This window comes from Marmota marmota, unplaced genomic scaffold, assembly GCF_001458135.2.
Source record: "Marmota marmota marmota unplaced genomic scaffold, marMar, whole genome shotgun sequence".
Taxonomy (NCBI): domain Eukaryota; kingdom Metazoa; phylum Chordata; class Mammalia; order Rodentia; family Sciuridae; genus Marmota; species Marmota marmota.
Genome location: NW_026000241.1, coordinates 12523178 through 12538978, shown reverse-complemented (window position 1 = coordinate 12538978; position 15801 = coordinate 12523178). Strand labels below are relative to the sequence as shown.

At 36.6% G+C, this 15801-nt stretch overlaps 1 protein-coding gene across 1 annotated transcript in view; it reads right to left on the bottom strand.

The window, feature by feature from the left end:
- Positions 1 to 15801, bottom strand: part of Ulk4 (unc-51 like kinase 4) — a 522779-nt gene that overhangs the window by 487913 nt on the left and 19065 nt on the right. Inside the window, 5 exon segments of the mRNA XM_048795329.1 lie at positions 1775 to 1870; positions 5013 to 5088; positions 7265 to 7348; positions 7899 to 8000; positions 12127 to 12289. Of these exon segments, the coding sequence (XP_048651286.1) occupies positions 1775 to 1870; positions 5013 to 5088; positions 7265 to 7348; positions 7899 to 8000; positions 12127 to 12289 (521 nt within the window).

The following is a 15801-nucleotide window of genomic DNA, read 5'->3' as shown; positions in this document are numbered from 1 at the left end:
CCTCTTAAATCCAAAGACATCCAGCAAGACATAAAAACTACAATATACCATGACTAAGTGGTCTACTCTGGAAGGATAAGACTGGCTGGATATTTGAAGACCAACTAATCTAATCCATCACAGCAAGAGCCTCAAAAAAAAAAAAAAAAAAAAAAAAAAAAAAAGCCATATGATCACATGAAATTACACAGAAAAAGCAGTGCATTACATTTAAACTGAAAAAGGGCAATTTGAAAAACCTCCAGCTAACATCATACCTATCAGGGAAAAGACAGAATGCTTTCACCCTAACCCCAGAAACCAACCAAGGATTTCCACTTTCATCATTCCTGATTTAATCTCTCACTGGAAAAGTTCTAGCAAATGCAATAAGGTATGAAAATCCAAAAGGAAGAAATAAAACTACCATTATTTGCAGAGGACATGATTGGCTATGTAAGAAACTTGTAATTAATATAAAAATCTTTCATTGCTTAATTAGCAAACTTTTCTAAATAGATGCAAAGAAACAAAACATACTTAACAATAAGTTACATTAGTTCATTTCTTTAAGTCAGATCTAAATATCCATCCAATGTACAAAAAAGGATGCTAAGATATAGCAGAAAATTAATAGTAGCTATTATTATAGTCTTTATTTTTCAAAGTGTTTTCATTTTTCAGTCTCTCATTTCTCCCTCTACAACTCTCTGGGTAAAGTAATAACTCCACTCGTTTCAGAAATGATGAACTAAGGATCAGAGGTGTCCTAGTCTTGCTGACACTAACAAAAACCAGAGCCCACTCTGCTGATGCACCTTTCTTCTTTTCTATAATGCCAACTCTGTGCCAGATTATAAGCAAATGGAAGGTGGAAGCTGTAACTCAAAGTTCTGTGGCTCCAGAGAGCCTAATACAATAATAAGAACATAGTTGATTGATCACAGAAATTCAAGTTTGGGAGAAATTATAAGTAGAATTCTCACTTCTCTGCACAGTATATTAAATCTGCCAAGATTAAAAATAAGCAGACAATCCTTCACCAGCAAATGAGTTGGGGATGGGAGAAGCTAGTCAAGTAAGACTTTCTCCCTATTCAGCTACTTTTCACACATTGCTCTTTTACAAACACCTCAATTGCTAAGTGTCCAAGACTAAGAGGATTTTATAATAAACATGAAGTACATTAGGCAGGATGAGCTAGGTGATTATATTGGTTGGTTATATCCAAACATCAAATCTGGGTGCCTTAGAATCTCACTACTTTGCATCTCACTCATGTGCAGTCATTGAAGGTTGGCAGGAATGCCAAGTGTATCACTATTACTCAAGAGCCAGGCTGACAGAAACTTCATGTTGACGTTTTCCTTCCAGATTACACCAGCAGAAAGAAGAAACGCGGCCAATCACACACTAGTCCTTGAAGTTTCTATACAGAAGTAACATCACTTCTGCTCACATCAGCCAAATCAAGTCATATGACCACACCTAACTTAAAAGGGGAAATGGCTTTCTACCATGTACTTGGAAGGCAGGAAGCCAGGTATGTTGGGCAAGCAGGACTGATAACCATTATAATACATCACTGATTGAAATAAAAATAAAACTGGTCAGAAAATGAGCAAAGTCAAGAACACAAAAATATGACTAAACTCATTAGCAACCCTAAATTATACAAATGCTGTATTTTCTCTATGAAAGCACAAAAATTCAGGTCACTGATGTTGCATCATTAGAACAGTAAGGGGCACATATGTTCAATAACTACACTCCAAGCACAAAGATAAGTTTACACTACCTGAAGCTGAAACCCTCCATGTTGGATTCCTGGTCTTCTCTAGTGAAAGCATTCTTCCAAAATGAATGCTGCAATAGTCCTGTCCAAGTTAATCTTGATAAAACAAATATTAAAATTCCATTTTAGCATGATTTACCACAGAGAATTCCCAGGGCATTTCCCAATTATATATAACATCAGATTTTATAATTTGTAAAATCATACAAATGTACCTTTAAAATTGCTTTATAGTTTACCGTTTCATTTCAGAACTCAATTAACCTCTTAGACAACAAAGTCAGAAGAAATATTTCAGAAGCTTTAAATGGTACATAATGAAACTAGGAATTACAAGTCTCAGGTTTCACATTACATTGAGCTGGATGAAAATATTTCAGGTGTCCCAACCAGTCTAGAAAGGGAGTCAAACAATTTGTGATTTTAAAGTAAATATGTCAGATATTATCCATCTATAATTCTGTCACCCATTATATCCCAAGAGCAGCAAGATTTTAGTTATCCTGCTAGTTGGGGAATTTAACCTTTCCTATTCAGAAATAGGAATATCTGTTTCTTAACTATATACAGCTACACCCCTAATCAGGAGACAAAATCATATCTAGCTTGTTCACTTACACTAAAGTGACTTTAGGCTCATCTAAAACCCAGATTCAATTTTGAAGAATCAAATGTTGCTACTGATTTAAACTCACTAGATGGAGAAAAGTTAAGCCTGACTGAAAATTAAAAACAAAGAATTTTTTAAATTTTAAAATTTTTCAAAATATCAATTTAAATAAAAATCACTTTGATTAAAAGTAAAAAATTTTAAAAGAATTTGCAACTAAATATAATAATATCCTTTTACACAAAGTGTCCTTTTTTAAATATTTATTTTTTAGTTGTAGTTGGACACAATACCTTTGGTTTATTTATTTTTATGTGGTGCTAAGGATCGAACTCAGGGCATTGCACATGCTAGGCAAGCTCTCTACCACTGAGCCACAACCCCAGCCCCAGGGCATTGCACATGCTAGGCTAGCTCTCTACCACTGAGCCACAACCCCAATCCCAACCCCAAGGTCTATACATGATTAGTACACATTTTTTTCCATGCAAAGGGTACTTATAATTTACTAGAGAAATAAAAATGGTCAATAAAGGAAAATTGATTTTTTTTAATCCATCAGATTAGCAAACACTTAAAAACTTAAGCAAGCCTACTGTAGATGAAGCCAAGGAGCTTGCTAACATACGCTGGCAGCGGAAATGTAGCAAGTGTACCAAACTGATCCCAGCCTGAGCAATCCTGCTTTGAGAAATTTATACAAAGATCATTGCCCAAGTGGACACTCTCAAAAAACCCAGAGGGATATCTAGTCCAGTTATTATAATATTCTAAATCAAGAAGCACTCTAAATGTCTATTTTTATTATATATTATTGCACCTACATTCTTCAGCCACTTTAAATGACTAAGCAGATATATATTTATTAATATGGGAAAAAGATTCCATAATATACCATGAGAGAAAATAGTTGGTTATGGAGTAGTATTGTTTAAGCAAAAAGAGTATACAAGAAAAATTATATAATATAAATGTAGGCATTTGCAGATATACCATCCTAAATATAGCTGTCCCCCAGTGTCTTTGGGGGATTGATTCTGGGATCATCCCACCAACATATCCCCAAAATGCAAGGATACTCAAATTTCTTATGAAATGACATATTTGCATACCACCTTCACACATCCCCTTCTATACTTTAAATCCTCTCTAGGTTACTTATCATACCAAACATAATATAAATGTCATGTACCTATAGTTATACTGTATTATTTAGGAGCTACTCACAAGAACAAGGTCTATACATGATTAGTACACAATTTTTCCCCCCAGTACTGGGGATTGAACCGAGGGTGCTCAACCACTGAGCCACATTCACAGCCCTTTGTTATATATTATTTAGAGTTGTTTAGGGCCTCCCTAAGTTGTTAAGACTGGCTTTGAACTTGCAATCATCCTGCCTCAGCCTCCTGAGCCACTGGGATTACAGGCATGTGCCATGGTGCCCGGCAAATACATATTTTAAAATTAATATTTTCAATTTGCATCTGATTGGATCTATAGATTCAGAACCTATAGATACAGAGCACTGAGTATAAATCATCTATATTTATATCCTATCAAAAAATGCCTGAGGGCTGGGGTTGTGGCTCAGTGGTAGAGCACTTGCCTGGCACGTGCAAGGGCCTGGGTTCGATCCTCAGCACCACATAAAAATAAATTAAAAAAATAAAGGTACAATACAAAAAAAAAAAAAAATGCCTGAAAAGTTAGCCACCAAAATAACACCAATCCTAAAGTATTCTAATATAAGCAAAAGAGGTTTAGTCCTACAGCTTATAGAAGCATTTGCATCTCCTTCTACAGTGTTTTTCATATATTTGATAGAAGTAGGGAATTATTTTACATGCTATACTAAACATTCCCCATTTTATACCCAGAAAGAGAGCGCCCAGATACTTAACTAAACCCTCCCCCTAACCTCCACCTATCAAGTGGCAGAACCAGAAAAGCAGTTGCTCTTGGGCTGGGGATGTAGCTCAGTGGTACAGCACTTACCTAGCACACACAAGGCCCTGGGATCCCTGGGCTCCATGCCCCCACACACACTTTCAAACTAAGGAGACTCCCCAGCCTCCCCGACCTAGTATTATAACAATTTCTAACTTCTTGACCATCACTGAAACTCCAAAAATTCATCATATGCCTATTATCCTTTTCAGTGCTATCTTCATTATGACAGGATTATTATAAAAGACATCACATTGAAATGTCACTTAGAATTAACTCTCTTGACAGCATCATTCCTAGTTCTATAGTCTATAACACTTTCAGCCACCTACAATGGAAAGGAGTGTACTCCTTGGGTCTGGGAGTCATAAGAAAATAATGTGTCAACTTACTAGGCAATTTTTTTAAACATGACGCTGGTGATGGAACACAGGGCCTCCTGCATGCTAGGCCCTGGAGCTACACCCCTACACTGGCAACTATTTAATTCATGAAAAGAGGAACTGACTAGAAATAACTCATGATTAAAAACTCCTATAAAGTGAGAAAACACAATCCAAAGTCAGACTTCTTAAAAACAAAGTAATTTGAATAGTTATTTAAATATTAAGAACACTATTTTAAAAGTATGTCAGAAAAAAAGATTATACAATTATTCACATTAAAAACTGTTCATACCTTTTCTGAGGGTCTTTTTGAAGTAACCCATTAAGCAAATTAATAAAATCTGAAGATGCTTTAGGAAGTGAAGAATCTGTAAGCAAATTTCCAAAAAGAAAAAGTGAAAAGTAATGAATAATAACATTTTAAGCCTATATCATAATATTTAAAATAATACTAATTTAAGCCTACAAAGTACTTTTAAGAGAACAATTACAGCCTCCATTTAATGGGGCAGGACAGGGGAGGTGCACAGCACAAAGGTACCGAACTTCTAGATCACAGGAAATAATGAATCTCAAAAACTAAGTCTTACCTAACCTTTAAACTTCCTTTTTACCGACAAGCAATCTCAATAAAAGTCACCAACCTTACACTGATGCTTCTGCCTTCTGCAATTGGTTAAGCCTTATTCTCAGAAGGACTCCTATCCTGACCAACCTTGCTTTACAAATACACTATCATTAAACTACTTGTAATAACTTCTTTATTTTGAAGTTCGTTAACAGGGAAATAATTAACATTGCAAGTTTATAAAACCAGCCAACTTCATTAATCTCATAATTTTGTCTTTTTAGTTAGATGGGCATTAAATTATGGACAATTCATCAGTTTAAGGTAAAAAGAAATGACCTAAGACAATAGCCAAACACCCCTGAGATGAGGCAATCAATTCAGATGGTACCACTGTGCACTGTGGCGTAAGTTTGATGAAGATCACCTAAATAATTAAGCTTGGGCCACCTGTGATATTGTGACCTGACCCCTAACACTTTTTCAGATTTCTCTTCCCCACATGAAAACCTGTAACTTTTACCAGAAAATATTAAAAAAAATTTCATCTTCTAAGANCCCCCCCAACACTGGTACAAAGACCTATCCACAGGTGTGGCTGTATGCTGGACTGGTAGTCAGTGACGGGTAAGATCCAATTGCAATGGTATCAACCTAAGACAGGAGGCTGACACCTTGAGGTCAGCTCATCCGACGACGGGTAAGGACCAAATGTAGTATTGGACAACCTAAGGCAGGCACGGTCCCTAAGCCACATGCTTGTTGTTTAAACAGAGAGGGGGAGATGTTGAGAGCCACAGCCGAAAGGGGCCCCAGCAAACTTCCAGCTGCCAGCTGATGATTGGCTCACAGCTGCCGCAGCAAACTTCTAGCTGCCAACTGATTGGCTCCTCTGCGGTGATGCTCATTGGGCTGTTTCCCTGCCCTTTCAGACCTCGGAGCTGCTCACTGGGGGACTTTTTTTGGCTCCGCCCATGCGACCCAGCCAATCGGCCTCAAGAGCAGGAGAAGTTGGGGAGGTGGAGAGGCTTGTGGGAAGCCGGTGGTGGCAGTTGGGCTCTGAGGGTTTTTCCTGAGGAGCTGTGTGGTGTGGTGTGTGTGTTCTAAAAATAAAGTTCGTTTCTTTTGACAAGTGGCTCCTGAATTGTGCCCAGCCAGACTGCGGCAATCAAGAGTTTTCATTTTTTCCACCTAAGATAATTCTAGAAATATCAAAAGTATTCTGCATTTGTATTTACTCCATTCATTGCTTCGAAAATTTTTTTCTTTTAAATATTCAACAAATATTTGTGGAATCCTATATTCAAATGTGTCTTAAGATTAACTTATTTAATAATGTTTTATTTTTCATTTCTTAAAATGTATGGTAGATTGCTATGTCAGCCACAATTTGTATAATTAAAGTTCCAACTTTTTTTTTTTTTAAGAAAATTTTTTTTAATATTTATTTTTAGTTTTCGGTGGACACAACATCTTTTTTATGTGGTGCTGAGGATCGAACCCAGTGCCCCACGCGTGCCAGGTGAGCACGTTACCGCTTGAGCCACATCCCCAGCCCAAGATCCAACATTTTTTAAATACAATATCTAAATTTTAAAGATTTTTAAAATTTCTCAGGATAGCATTACTATTCATCCAGCTAAGGACAGATAATCACCTGATGTGTTCTACACAACACAGAAATAATCATATGAGACATGAATACAAAAAAAAAAGTATTACAGTCAAGAAACATGTATGATGATTGAGTCTTAAATCTTTAAATCTGTTTTCTTATAAGAGAACAAAATTCATGTTTTTAAATCAAACAGTATTACTTTCTTTTCGAATTAAATATCAAAAAATGGCAAAGAAAAAATTATGAACTTGGGATTACTTGTAAAGTACTTTTGAAGTTTATGTATCAGTAAAGCAGATTTGGGGAAAGGTATACTCAGTATAAGGTATAAATTAACTGTACTTTTTTGAAATCTTACCTTTTGGAATAGGTGGTAAAGGATCTTCATATAAAATCTTTTCAATTAATTCTGAAACACTTTCTGAGAAGAATGGAGGTTTTCCTGAAATCACATAAACTTGCAAAATTAAATAGTTTGCTATCACCAATTCTAAACTTATCTCAACTACAAATACTTTAGAAATATACAATTTATAGAGAAAAACAAGTACTACTCTGTGGATACCTAATATGTACATCAAGCACATGGTATCTTTTTATACTTCTAATTCAAAATTTATTATTCTAACCAACATATAAAATCACTTATAGATCACTATCATGATCCAAGGGTTTCATGGGCTACTCAACAGATCTTAATTCTGTCACAAGGTACCTTTACAAGAATTTCTACGAACAATCAGTTTTTAATACACACATTTTGATATTCCAGATTATTATCATGAACAATTTACCTACATGTCAAAAAAATTCTAAAACCTATATACACCTAGGTATCAAGCAATTCAGCCAAAATGGGTATATACAAAAACAATAAAACCAGCTTTTTTATATCTTATAGGTAAAATATTTGCAAACTACAGAATTAACCTGCTTTTTATTTATTTATTGTAGTCCAACCTTGATTTTATATTAAACCAGAAAGTAATCACCTGAAAACATTTCATAAAGCAGGCAGCCCAAAGACCAGAGATCACTGGTGACAGAGAAGTCAGTACCCCTCATAACCTCTGGTGCTGTATAGATAGGAGATCCTAAAAACAAAGTATAAAGAACAACTCCATTAGGCATTTGTATTATACCCACTCAACCTGGGAGAGATCTAGTGAGATGGTAGAAGACAGGAAGAAAACATACATGAATAAAAACTTCATGTGTATTTCACCTTTTTAAAATGTTTAATTTTTTTCAATAGTCTAGGCAGTTTTGTTTGTTTTTTAATTTTTTAGTTATCAGGGCTGGGGTTGTGGCTCAGGGGTAGAGCGCTCGCCTACCACGGGCAAGGCCCTGGGTTCAATCCTCAGCAACACATAAAAATAAATAAATTAATTAAAGATATTGTATCCAACTACAACTAAAAAATATTGTTTTTAAGTAATAGCTGAACACAATACCTTTATATTTTATTTACTTTTATGTGGTGCTGAGGATTGAACCTAGTACCTCCTTCACACGTGGTAGGCAAGCATTCTACCACTGAGCTACAACTGCAGCCCCATGTTTGTTGAGATTACATTTTGCAAAGGATATATAAATAAAGATTTTGAAAATTCACCTAAGTGAGAGGCATGGAACTTTCAGTTTCTTATACATACATACTCTTTTTAATAATTTATATAGTCAAAAGAAAAAAAAAACCTTCATTATACCATTATAATTAAAAAAGGTTGTTGGACAGTCTTCATAACCCCAAATCCTACTGGCTTAACAATGAAGGTACTTGTTAAAATCCTTGTCCATCACAAGTCAACTGAGGGACTTTGATCCTCATTGTCAAAAACCCAGGCTGATGGAGGCTCCATCTCAACCCATGTATCCTCAGTTTCGGAGGCAGGGTAAAAGAATTAGCAAATTACACACTGGCTCTTAAAATTCCCACCTCCAAGTGATTCGGCTGGCTTCTGCTCAAACCTTAATGGCTTTGGCTGGGGAGAAGATGCAGTCCTACCACATATCCAGGAGAATGGGAAATATTTGATGAGTGGCACTTACGTGTATAATATATACTTTATACAAGTTTAGCATTACACAGAAACACCACAATAGAGCCTGAAAATTCCTTTATTCACTGATGAGAGATGTTACAGGGGTATTCACAATCCCACAAGTCACACCAATATCCATGGCCCTCTTCTCTACCTGGTGCATATTCTATCCACTCCACCTCCCAACCCCCAGTGAGAATGTTCTCCCCATGAAGTAATCATCAATTATTCAGAAACAAAATTCTACTCAGGTAAGCCTTCCAGCACATTTTACCTCCACGGCTTACTATAGCCACAACATCAGCCTTATGTGTTCCTAAGTATGGTTTTACAGTTCTCCCATGGAATTTTCTTGGTATGCTATCACATTTCATACACAAATTCCTTCAACAAACATTATGAAGGACCTATTTGCCCACCCTAGATGCTGAGGAAACAAAGATAAATCGGACCCTTGGGATACCCAGGTACCCTGCACAGCACGTAATAGGTGCTTCATTAATATTTGTTAAATGTGAATGACTGTGTATCTTTTGCCACTAGAAATCCAAGTTCAGTGAGCACCAAGGTTTTTACCTGTTTATTCACATCCATATTCCTAGGACCTAGAACACGTCTAAATGTCAAATTAATAAACATGAAATTATCAAAGATTTTAACAAATAAAAGAATATGAAGTCCCTACATTCATGATCAAACAGGTAAAATAAATAAATATGTGTGTGTGTGTGTGTGTGTATGGATATATATGGATAAATTCAATGATAAACTATATAGAATACTATCAAAGGAAATAACCAATACTTAAATACTTGGTCCAATAAAATCCTAGACAAAAAAGTAGTCATCTGGGAAAAAGCTGAAGGCAGAAAAGAACAGGGGGAAACTAAAGGAAAAAGGACATATGGGAGCAACCATCTGATGTGTGCAGGAAAACTGTAAGCATGCTGTTTTAATGGAATGTAAAGCAAACGGTAGAGAGGGCTGGGGATGTAGCTCAGAGGTAAAGCACTGCCCTGGCATGCACAAGGTCCTGGGGTTTGGTCTCTAGCACTGCATCCCCACCCCCACCCCCACAAAAAAAAGGTAGGGATTCATGGGGGATGGGGTAGTCGAGGTCTTCTAAGCAGCAGACACCAAGTCAAAAATCAACAGTGCAAGGAAAGTATTACAGGAAGCTCTAAGTTAGAGGTAGTTGGTCAGACAGCAGTGTATAATGGACCCCAAGTGAGATACCACACAGTCTGAGAGAGGTTCAGAAAGTCATCAAGAATCCCTGAACCAAAACTGACATCAGACCATCTCGCAGAAATGGCCTGCATTAGTAGCCTGCCATGCTGGTTGTGGGGCTCTGGGGAGCACTGCCTCAGAACAAAAGCAGCCCCTCAAGGAACAGGAGGCCTTGGTCAATCATGTTCCCTGTAGTTGAAGAATGAGTCACACTTTTAGGGGCATCACAAGAATAGAGAAGCAAATAGGCAGATGATCTGGAAACCCAAACTTTAAACTGTAGGTAAGAAATTCTAAACTTGAAACTTATTTCATCAATCAACTCAAATTCCCAGCTTCTCTCAATCAATCAACACCGAGCCAAGGCAGAACTGAGCGAGACCAGCTCAACATAACCTCCTTCCCCTCTTAAACTGGGCCATTTCATTCATTCACATAACCCTCCAGTTCCTGAAGTTTGGGACCCATGATCAACAGGAAATTAAATCCTAGAAGCTATGATGTTATTCTCAAGGTTATGTAGTGAGGAGTGAGTCAGAATGAGAATCCAGGTGTCCTTTTAGAAGCTCTTTGCAATGCTACCTTTATACAGACCATCTAAAGCTTTCATCACAACATCACTCCTAACAGATTCTTGATGGTTATACACCACTGCTGACCAACTGACAACCCCACCACAACACCCAGTCACTTACTAGGTCAAAAGTCAGGTTATTTCATGTGCCTTGTTCATCACCATACTTAAATTGTAAATTATCAAAAGCTCCAAAGAGAAGTGGTTTTGCTTATTATCAGAGAATGTGAAGGCGAGTTGGCTATGACATGGACAGCCCACAAAGGCAAGGACCGATTCTGCCCTGCTGGTTATGAGGGCATTCTCCACTGACATGACCCATCACAAGGACTGTGCTAGCATCAATGCTAGAACTTCTAACTACTTCACACAGCTCTCTTCCGCTTACTAAAGGGGAATATTTCAAATATACATTCCTGAAATAGCCTTTCTTGGTTTCTATAATAAAATCTTAACTCAGAACTCAATATTCTACTAATATAGCCCACAATAATTATCTTCATTGAGTGCTGGTCATTATATGGAAAGCTAATTGAGGTTCCTAAAAGCTGCGATGTTGGTATGAAATTTTTCCTATATAAGACTGGCTCTAATAGTTAATTTTCTTTGGCTACATTTATGGTGGCTACAATTACCCTGCTATTCTCCATACTTTTCCCTCATCTCTCTCATCCCTAGGGCACATGGCTGCCAAGCCCAAGCACCCAACTTAACTGATGGCACAGCAGGTATCATAGAGCTTCAATGGCCCCAGTCTCAGGTACCTGTACATGGAAATTTGAGGAGAGATCTTCACCATTTCTACCAAAAGGTAGAAGAAATAGCACTTCAAGGGCTGGGGATGCAAGTTACTGGCAGAGCACTTGCCTAGTACGCATGAAGCCCTGGATTTGATCTCTCATACCACAAAGAAAAATAAATAGAAATATCACTTCAACTCTCCCTTAGGTACAGTAATTTTAACACCCCAGCCCCATTTCATTGTCAAAGTAACCTACCAAGAATACACCCTCTAGAAATCTGTTCCAAATGGAGAAGATAAGTCACTTAATGATATTGAAGAATACCTACTGACTACAAGTGTGTGCCAGGCACTGTTCTAAAGAGCTGGAAGAGTCCCTTCTGTTCTAATGAGTGGCTGGTAACACATCAATTAGCACATAGCATTAGAGGCTTCTCATACCTAAAAATATTAGATCCAAAAGGAAATCTGTAATCCACAGACAAAGCTATACCCATGTCCAGGTTTCTTCCAGTAGTTTCTATTTTCAATATGTGATTTGTTTATAACACAAGACCAATGCCATCTCCTAAACACAAACCTTGGGTGGCCCAAGAATTATGATCTTTAAGCTCTCCAAGTCCACATACCTTTGACTCTATTTTTCATGCTTTTCTTCAGCATATTTTCCCCACTGTCACCTCCTCCTTCTTCTGCTGCCACCAAGGCAAAGAACTCTTCCAAATTTTCACCTTCCACTTTTGCCAAGCAAAAATTACTAAACTTCAAAGTGCCAGGCCCTTCCAGGAGTATCTATAAAGATCAAAATGTGTTTTTAGAAACAAGTTCAATTTAATTTGCATATCCATTAATACTTCTTATAATTGCACTTCAGACTTTCAGAGTTGGCTTTCTTGCTTCATCACAACTCAAAAATGCTAAAAATTTTTTAAAGAAGCTATTGAAAAATACAACATTTTAAAAATAGAATTGGCCATTCTCAGATACCATATAACCACAGGGAAACCTCAGACTTCTGGAAAATAAAGTATAACGTATATAATATTAAAGAAATATCTATTTAATTCATTTTTTTCCATGTTGAACATTGAAGTCTTTACATATTCTGGATATTAATATTCTGTTAGAAGAATAGCACCAAAGATTTTCTCCCATTCTGTAGGTTTTCAAATCGGGTATTGTGATAGCTCCAGATTTCTTTTTTTGGCTTCAAATTGCTTTGACTGTTCTGGGTCTTACTATTCCAAGTGAATCTTAGGACTTTTTTTTTTTTCTAGTTCTGTGAAGAATGTTATTGGTATTTTGATGAAGATTGAATTGAATCTGAATATTACTTTTGGTGTATGGCCCTTTAATAATATTAATTCTGCCTATCCATGAGCATGGGAAGATTTTCCATCTTCATGAGTCTTCAATTTCTTGCTTCAGTGTCCTATAGTTTTCACTGTAGCGGTCTTTCACCTCCTTGATTTATTCCTAGGTTTTTGTTTCAGTTTTTTTTTTTATTGTTGTTGTTGTTGTTTAAGGCTATTGTGAATGAAATCGTTTCCTTAATTTCTCAGCATATTCATTATTGGTATATAGGAAAGCTATTGATTTTCACATCAATTCTATAAACTGCCGCTTGGCTAAATTAGCTCTAGCAGTCTTCTGGTGGATTTCTTTGAACCTTCTAAGTATAGGATCATATCATCTGCAACATTTCACTCTTTTCTTTCCTATTTTTATCCCTTTTATTTCCTTTTCTTGCCCAATTGCCCTACATACAATTTCTAGCACTATTTAAATACTAGTAGTAATAATGAACATCCTTCTATTTTTCCAGATTTTAAAGAAAACGCTTTCCGTTTTTCCTTTTTCACTGTAAGGTTGGTTTGGAGTTTTACACTTACAGCCTTTGTAATGTTGGAGGTTTCCTCTATCCTTAGTTGAATATTTTTTAGTTATAAGTGGACATAATGTATTTTTATGTGGTGCTAAGGATCGAACCCAGTGCCTCACACATGGTAGGCAAGTGCTCTACCTCTAAGCCACGACCCCAGCCCTATCCCTAGTTTCTTTAATGCTGAATTTTGTCAAAGGCTTTCTCTGCATTTATTTAGGTGATCAATTTTTGCCCTTAATTCTGTGTGTGATGAGTTACATTTATTAGTTTATGTTAAACCATCCTTGCATCTCTGGAATAAAACTTGATTATGATGTACAATCTTAACAAAATATTAGCAAAATATGTACAACATATTAAGGATTTTTGCATTTAAGTTAAGGGTATTTGCGTTTCTTTCCTTGATGTTTCCTTACCTGGTTTTGGTAAGATATACTGACTTCGTAGAATGAATTTTTTAAGTGTCCCATCCCTATTTAGTGGAATAATGTGAGGAACATTGACATTAGTTCTTTAAATATCTAGAATTCAGCTGAAGATCCATCTGATCCTTGGCTTTTCTTTGCTGGAAGGCTTTTCATTACTGCTTCTATTCATTACTAGTTACTGTTCTGTTTAGGTTTTCTATGTCTTCTCCATTCAATCTTGGCAGGTCACATGTCTAGAAACATCCATGTCTTCTAGATTTTCCAGCTTACTGGAGTTTCCAAAATAGTCCATAATGATCTTCCAGATTTCTATGGTAATTTCTATTTCATGCGTAATTTTAATTTGGGTCTTCTCTTTCTTTTGGCTAGGTTGGATAAGGGCTACTCAATCTTGTTTATCTTTTCAAAGAACCAACTCTTGATTTCATTGATTCTTTGCGTTGTTTTATTCTCTATTTTAGCTCTGATCTTAATTATTTCCTTCCTTCTATAGGTTCTGGAATTGGTTTCTTCTTGTACAATGGCCTTAAGACGTATCATTAGGTTGTTAGTTTGGGCTCTTCTGATTTTTTTATGTAGACACTCATAGCTGTAAACTTTCCTCTTAAAACTGCCTCCACAGTGTTTTTTCTAGTATGTTGTACCTCTATTCTCATTTGGGTCTAAGACTTTAATTTCTCCTGATTCCTTCTATCACCCATTCATCATTCAAAAGAGTGTTATTCAATATCCATGTGGTTATCTAGTTTCTGTAGGGTTTTTGGGTGCTGATTTCAAATTTCATTCCATTACGATCTGATAAGACTCAAGGAATTATATCATTTTTTGTATTTGCTAAGAATTGCCTTGTAGCCTAAAATAAGATCTATTTTGGAGCAAGTTCTCTAAGTCACTGAGAAGGAAGTATATTCAGTTGTTGGATGAAACATACAACAGATATCTGTTAAATCCACTTTATTTACACACACACTCAAAATATACACACACGCATGCAATACACAAGCATCATCCTAAGCCCTCCTGACTTTTAGACTTTGTGCTCAGAAACCTGAAATGATTCTTTTGGCCTGCCTCTATGGCCTATTTCTCTAGAGACGTTTAAAATTCTATCCTTGTCCTATGTTTTAATTATGACGTGTCAGAGTTGTTTTTTGTTCTTGTACATTTGGGGTTCTAAATGCCTCCTGTATCTAGATGTTCCTTTCATTCTCAAGATTTCTGAACCCCCAAGATACTCTTACTGTCCAATATTGAATTTTAGAGAAATCCCTTTCACCCACCTCACTATGAAGCAGTACTCTCCCTGCTTGAAGCCTGAGCCACAGAGCAACTAGGAATACAGTCTTCTAATTTACCATCTTGAATCCCCCTATGGTTTAGTTCTTAAATGTCTCCCAAAAGCTCATGTGTTGAAGCCTTGTTCCCCAGTGCAGTTTTCAGAGGTGGGCCTTTGAGAATTGAATGTATCATAAGGGCTCTGATCTCATGAATGGACCAATCCAATTATGGATTCAGAGTTTAATGTGCTATTGGGAAGTAGTGGAAACTTTAGGAGGTGGGGCCTAGTTTGAGGAAGTAGGTCATTGAAGGTGCTCCCTTAGTGTGTATTTTACACCTAACCTCTTCCTCTCACCTTCCTAGCCATCATGAAGTAAGGAGTTTTGCTTTAACACAAGCTTCCCACCAACATTCTGGCTCACCACAGGTCCAGAAACAATAGAGCCAAATGATCACAGACTGACACCTCTGCAACTGTGAGCCAAAATAAATCCTCCCTCCTTTTGAATTGTTTGGTGTTGTGTCACGGCAACAGGAAGTTGACTAATATGGTCTACACTAAACCTGTTCAGCTTTTTTCTTGTCATCATTCAATAAATGTAATGTAACAAATATTTACATAGCATAGCACTTATTGTATAAGTAATCTAGAGATTTAAAATACGCAGGAGAATATAAGTTGAAAATACTATGCCATCTTATATAAGGAACTT